The sequence below is a fragment of the Adiantum capillus-veneris genome, chromosome 23 (assembly GCF_014529385.1).
Source record: "Adiantum capillus-veneris isolate H3 chromosome 23, ASM1452938v2, whole genome shotgun sequence".
Taxonomy (NCBI): domain Eukaryota; kingdom Viridiplantae; phylum Streptophyta; class Polypodiopsida; order Polypodiales; family Pteridaceae; genus Adiantum; species Adiantum capillus-veneris.
This window is the reverse complement of record NC_140953.1, coordinates 112436217-112443151: the sequence shown is the minus strand read 5'-3', so window position 1 is coordinate 112443151 and position 6935 is coordinate 112436217. Positions and strand designations below refer to the sequence as shown.

At 42.2% G+C, this 6935-nt stretch overlaps 1 protein-coding gene across 1 annotated transcript; it reads right to left on the bottom strand.

Moving 5' to 3' along the window:
• Positions 1-5952: 5952 nt before the first annotated feature.
• LOC147428378 (uncharacterized) lies at positions 5953-6667 on the bottom strand. The gene is made up of 3 exons (XM_086497230.1): positions 6402-6667; positions 6266-6323; positions 5953-6164 (listed from the first exon to the last, which is right to left on the bottom strand). Exons 1-3 carry the CDS (start codon positions 6420-6422, stop codon positions 6061-6063), a joined length of 183 nt encoding a protein of 60 aa, XP_086353356.1. The 5' UTR covers positions 6423-6667; the 3' UTR covers positions 5953-6060.
• Positions 6668-6935: the final 268 nt, after the last annotated feature.

The window sequence follows — 6935 nt, the reverse complement described above, 5'->3', positions numbered from 1 at the left end:
TCCTTGTGTTCTTAATAGCGTAAAAAAGATTTCACGCCCAGTATGGTGGAAAGAACATGGAGGAGACGTAGTTGAGTTACAACACGTGGTGACCACAGTGCTTTCGATCACGCCATCCAGTGGTAGCTGTGAGCGCAATTGGTCTTCTTATGACTTTGTGCACTCAAAGCGTAGAAATTGCTTAAGTCTTGCTCGTGCCACAGACCTTGCATGTGGACATCTTTTGTAACATGTGTCTCCTTCATGCACCCACAAAGATAGCCACACGTGCGACCCAAGTACTTTGGAGTGCTTCAAACTCATGAAACTGTGGCGGAACAAAGATGTAGGGACCATGAGATGGAGTGGGAAGTGGCTATAGAATGTTCAAAAAATGAAGAGGTTGATGACTTGGTGCCTGTGATAGATGTCAAAATGTAAACATCTTTTCATGACAATGTATCTCACTTTTTCTCACTATAGCTCCCTATTGAGCTATATATCTCACTTTTTTAATTTAGTAGTAGCAAAGTCAAGTATTGAAGAGAATTCGCATAAACATAAGTATTGAGGACTGCTTGGCAATCAAATAAAAAGACATTGCTTGACTCTCAACAAAGTCATCAATTAGCAACTCCAAAACAAATTGATTGCCATAAACATAGAGAGAATACAATTAATCTCGAGAGTATGAGGTAGAGAGTGTGAGTTGTAGACAACCAGAAAGCTCCAAAATCGAAATCGATTGAAAACGTATCGAACAACAACGCATGTTTTTTCATATAAATCTATAGATCGATACAATATCGATCAATACTTTATTGATCGATAGATTATATATTATTCAAAAATACCATGTATTTTATGATAATACGAAAATAATGACGATTTATTCGATATAAATTGCATTATTCGGTCAAATAAATGCAATGCAGGTAAATGCCATGATCTCCACTCTTCTCTAAATACCTAGCCAATGGCTAGTGAGTTGCAGAAAAACTCCCCACCCCACTCGATCTTACCTCCTTCTCTCCATCTCTACCTTCTCTCCCTCGCTCTCTCACTAGAGAGGCATCTAGACTCTCTATAGTGACTAGTGGGTATTTTCAAGGACCATTAGGTAAGAACCACCTCTCAATCCTATATAAAGAGGCTTCCACTAAGCACAGAAAGAAGACACTGGAGGCACCAACCAGGCTCCATGCACTCTACATTCCATACACCACTAAGCACATAATGCACCTCACAAGATAGGGAGCTCACGGTGTCATGCATGTTGCAAGCATGGGCATTCTACCATTGCCAACATCACCACCACCAACAATCTCCACACACACCATGGTTGATTTACTAGTCATGGCCATCCCATGTACGTAAGTCACTCATTATCACCCCGCAATGTAGCATGACCACACTAGGATTGAGTGTACTGACACCAAAGCTACCCTGGGCCATTCTCGATGCTAGTGATTGACATCGCTAATGGTTGTATTGTCTTGGTGTTTCCCTCAACTAACCTCCCACTAACGTGCTACCACCACTAACTCAAAAGTTCGCCATGGACCATATGGCGCTCGCATTCCATCATGTACCCCCAGTGTTAGGAGAAAGGTTTGTTACCAGCCAAGATCATCGTTTGTAAGTATCATCATAATTATTAAAAGTGTGAAATTGTATTATGATCTTTGAGTCCATCCTCTTTCTCCTTAGCTTTGTTCTCCCCATACTTGTGGGATGAATCTTCCCTTGTATGGCATCTTATTCCTGCTACTCTAGGTCATCTATGTCTGCGTCCTAGCCACACCTATGCTAGGTGATGCCCCTTAGAGTTATAGGATAGCATAACCTAGGTGCTACCCCCCCCCCCCCCGCTTTTTTGAGATGATGCTTGGGGATTTCAGGTTATGTGTGTGGTAGAGACCACCCCACCTGGCACATCATTTCCAACAATCATTTTCTTGGCGCCCCCACCGAGGATCCTTTCATGAAATACTTCAGTTTACAAGACTAAAAACCCTAAATTTTTGTGGATGGATGAATGGTTAGCAGGGTTTGATAACTTGATGTCAGAAGAAGAAGAGCTCCAAGCACAGCTAGACGAGCTTCGCATCTCTACCAAGGCTTGAGTGCCAAGTGTAATAGTGATAGATTTGTAGTGGGAAACACAACCAGCACGTCAGACTCAATGGAGATACATATCCTGTGTGCCAAGGAGAAGGAGGAGGAGGTCAAGGCCATGTTCGCAACCTAGGATTAACCCGCAACAACAAGATGGAGGGAGCTCTGCACAGTAGAGAGTCAACACTATTCTACTTCAAGAACTGTAACTCAAGTCACCAAGGTAATTATCACAGTCAGTTTCCAAGTTGCACCTGATGTTGCATCACAGATAACCGAAGCACATACTCACACTCTCACTAGAGAGACTAGGGATCTACTACGTGTGTTTCAAGAAAGGACACCACTCTCTCCCACAAGTTCTGACAACGACTAAGTATCCCTAAGCTTCACATGTCCAACCTACCTGAAGGCAGATCACACATTCCGATACTAATACGATCAATCAAGGTAATACTTGATTCGAAGGCTCACTACCAGCACATCATCAACACTATGCTGGGAGAGGAGTGCTTCTTTGAGGTTCTAGCATCAGATTAACCATTTGTACTACCTTTGGTACAAGGCAATGTACCATTTGAGATTTTAATCTATGTTTTAGTATAGAAAGAGTATGCACGCCTTCTTGTAATTTATTTTTAAAAAAACTTTTGGTTATAAGGTAAGTAGTGTATCTTTCTAGCTCGCTCTCTCTCTCTCTCTCTCTCTCTCTCTCTCTCTCTCTCTCTCTCTCTCTCTCAGTAATCATGGTAAGTGTAGCATTTCCTACATTTAAAGGTAAGAAGGAGGATTTGGTAGCAGATTTTTTGGATGCTTTGAAGTAGAATGTGTAGTAAGAAACAAAGACATGGATGAGTCCTGGGTTAGAATCTTTAAGCATCTTGTGAAGCTAGAAGCTAGGTTGTGGTACAACACAGTCCCACGAGCAACTAAGGATCACTAGGAGCTTCTAAAAACTGCTTTTAAGAGGCGTTTTGGGAGAGGTACCACTTCAAAGAAGCTGTGGGACAAGTTGAGAAACTTGAAGCAAGAGGGCCTTTTAGAGTATTCCACTTATGAGTCCAAATTCGTGGATATGTGCAAACAGTGGGTTGAGTCACTGGCAAGAGGGAGAAGCTGCAACCGATTTTCTAAAAAAAGACCGGTTCACGCATGGTTTATGGCCGCCACTCAAAGAAAAGGTGAAGGGTTGGTTCCCCGCTATGTATGAGCTATCTGTGGAGATTTCTTCCCTTAAGGACAAGAAGTTGCGGATGAAAGACAAAGAAAGCGAGTCAACAGAAGTAGGAACACCACGTCAACCGCCAACCATGATAGCCACCACTCCACCTCCACCACCACTAGCTCTTGGAGTAAGAAATGACCAACAAGATATGTTGGCCCACATTATTGATCAATTGCAAAATTTGTATGTCCACTTGATACAACAAGGAAGGAATCATGATAGAGATCAAGACCCGAGAAGGGCATGACAACAAAACAGAGAGTATCACTGCTACAACTGTGGAGAAGATGGTCACGATATGTACTACTGTCCTCAACCACAACAACCCTATAATAGAGGAGGTAGGAAAAACCAATTGTCACCCCCTAGAGAGAGAGCACCTCCCCCCCGAGCACCAACTGCACCAAGACCAATTCTACGTCCACCCCAAGCACCAGCAGCAAGCTAACACAGACATGGATACCATTTTTTGGAGTTCTCATTGTAAAAACATTTATTATTTTAATAAATCGAAAATATTGTAACTCCTATTTTTCAAATAAACCTTGTAATTGATGAGCTGGGGGTACAAGCTGCCAAATTGTATCAACCTGTCATTACCCATCTTTGGTAGAATTCCCAGATTATTAGTTTTGACCACCAAAAACCTTGGCTAAAATATAAAAGCCAATTTCATAAGCTATTATAAAATTTTTGGATAATAAAATACACAGCGTGAGCTAACGGTGCTCACCTCTCTCCTTTTTGTACTTTCTCCTTTTTGCACTTCCTACTCCCTCCCCGGTTAGACAATGAGAAAGAGGTGTTTCATATATAGTAGCATATGAACCGTTAATAGGTGTTGCTTATTACTAGCAACCCCCCCCCCCCCCACCCCCCCCCAAAAAAAAAAAGGAAACCGTACCAAAAGACTTTTGAGAAATAAGTAATATACATAGCTAAAGCCAAAATAAATAGCGAGATCACATTGGGCTATTCACTGGAGATGTAACTTTTAACACCCTCTATGCGGACATATGTAGGAAGATCAAGTCAGTGAAGAAGCTACCAATGCACACCTCAATAGAGAATCCTCTCCACTAACAACTTGATTGTTTCTGTTGTTTCTACTAGATACACCTCGATTATACTATCAACTTTTCACCTAAGAAGAATTCCGTCTTGAGCATTGTTTCTCAAATAGAAAATTGAACTGTAGACCACACCACCTCCACCAATACATACATCAAATTATTTGCACTTCTTTTGCCCGACAACACTCCAATACATAAGAGTTCAAATTATTCGCACTTCTTTTGTCCCTATGTAGCACTCACAAGCCTCTTCCTAGAGGAATCCCCCCCCCCCCCCCCCCCCCAAAAAAAAAAAAAAAAAACCAAAAACCCTACCAAAAGACTTTGAGAAATAAGTAATACACATAGCTAAAGTCAAAATAAATAGTGAGATCACATTGGGCTATGCACTGGAGATGTAACTTTTAACACTCTCTATGCGGACATATGTAGGAAGATCCAAGTCAATGAAGAAGCTACGAATGCACACCACAATAGAGAATCCTCTCCACTACCAACTTGATTATTTCTACTAGATACACCTCTATTATACTATCAACATTTCACCTAAGAATTCCGTCTTCGAGCATTGTTTCTCACGTAGAAAATTGAACTATAAACCACACCACGTCCAAGAATCCCCATTCATGAGCTACAAACACATCACATTTGCACTACCCATAGATTCTAACGCAGATAACACTAATATACATTAACGCCGATAACACTAATTTACATAAAGTCCAAATTATTTACACTTCTTTTGCCCCTGTGTACCACTCACAAGCCTCTTCCTAGAGGAATCTATTTGCAGCAATGTCCACTTTTGACTAAAAAATTATCACCACTACCACATGTACAATTTCAATCTCCTCCCCCTCTCTCGCTTGCCTTCCCCTTCCCCTTCCCGCATTTATAAGAACAGCTCTCAGGCAGCATGGGTACCGAGGGAGCTGGCTAAGCTCTCATCATTATCAACCTTTCATTTGACACTATCCTCTAGCACACTTGTCGTCTTTCCTTTGGAACTATCCTCTGGCACACTCATGCATCTCCTTTTAATTTCACATTCAAGATCAAAACAAATTGACAAACTTGACAAACTTCTTGAGAACTATCAATTCTCCACAGGCTGTTGAGGTGGGTATTGGTTGAATCCTTTCCATAGCCAATGGTTAGTGTTGAATAACCTTTGGCTTTAAGATTGAATTGGCCATACGGAAGTGTGCGATACAATATAGAAACTATCCTATGAAATCAAGGCTTTGATAAACTGTGTAGGATACAATATAGAAACTATCCATGAAATCAAGATGCTTAACTAGCTCACAAACAAATTGACAGCAGCGTTTCAGAGGTTTTATGGTTTGGTTTTCATAAAACATCTTTTCCATAGCTAGTTACTTACCATTCCCAAAGTCATACACAAGCTGCATAAGGTTTGCAAAGGATTTTGCGCATCTTTGTTTTGATTGAAAAACGGTTTTATTCTCTCAATTGTAACATAACCACATTTCCGTGTTTTAATACCTTGAAAGAATTTGCCAGAGTGATACCTCAGGCAAACAATTCAATTGCTTGTACAAGGAATAAATGTATTTTATATTAAAACAGACTCAATTCACGTGTATTGACAACAATACTCGTATACAAGAATTGGGAAATGCAGGTAGCAATGAAACTCGTTCATGATACGATGATGAGAGCATCTCTAGCAGCCGACGAGGCAGGAGGGGTCACAAAGGCAGCAGCATTCATCCACCAGACAGCAACAACACAACGCCGCCAAACTGCAGCCAGACGAGATTCATAAGTACGAGCTCAGCCTGACATGATTCTATTTTACAAATCTACAGAATTCAATGGCAGAAAAACAACAACGCGAACATACCATCCGCGGAGAAATCCTCCACCAGATCTGCGAGGGCGGGGCTGGGGGTAGTAGTAGCCTGCATGGTAACACAATATCAAAGGCCAATCAGAGAGAGAGAGAGAGAGAGAGAGAGAGAGAGAGAGAGAGAGAGAACCTTGCTGCTGCGGGTAGCCATAGGCGGCCGCAGGGGCCTGGTGGTGGTGATGATGGTGTCCGTACTTCTTACCGTGACCCATATTGCTAGGAGACTGCACGCGAGAACGCTAAACCAGATGAAGGGAGAGAAGATCTGTGTGCGCAAGAGGGAGAGATCGCAAGGGTGATCAGAATTCGCTCAAAGCGGGACAGACTGAAATGGAGAGGGAGAGACAGTGCGCATTATGCATTATATATTGCCTCCACAGAGCCAATGGAACCGTGTCCTTGCTCCACGTCGGATGCGCCACCGGTTGCCACGTTCCAGTGAATGCCGCTTCTCATCAGCGGTTAGGATCTTTCTTGAGACCAAGAGCGTTTACGCGGTTAGGATCTTTCTTGGAACCAAGAGCATTCACGCGGTAGAATCTGACAAGTTCTACCTGTCCCCACCCATACCCTTCTACGGCCCTAGACTAATTCTGGAGAGCTTCGAACCCTCTCATTCACTTACTCGCTCTACTTTACTCCCTTGGAATCTCATAACCTTGAA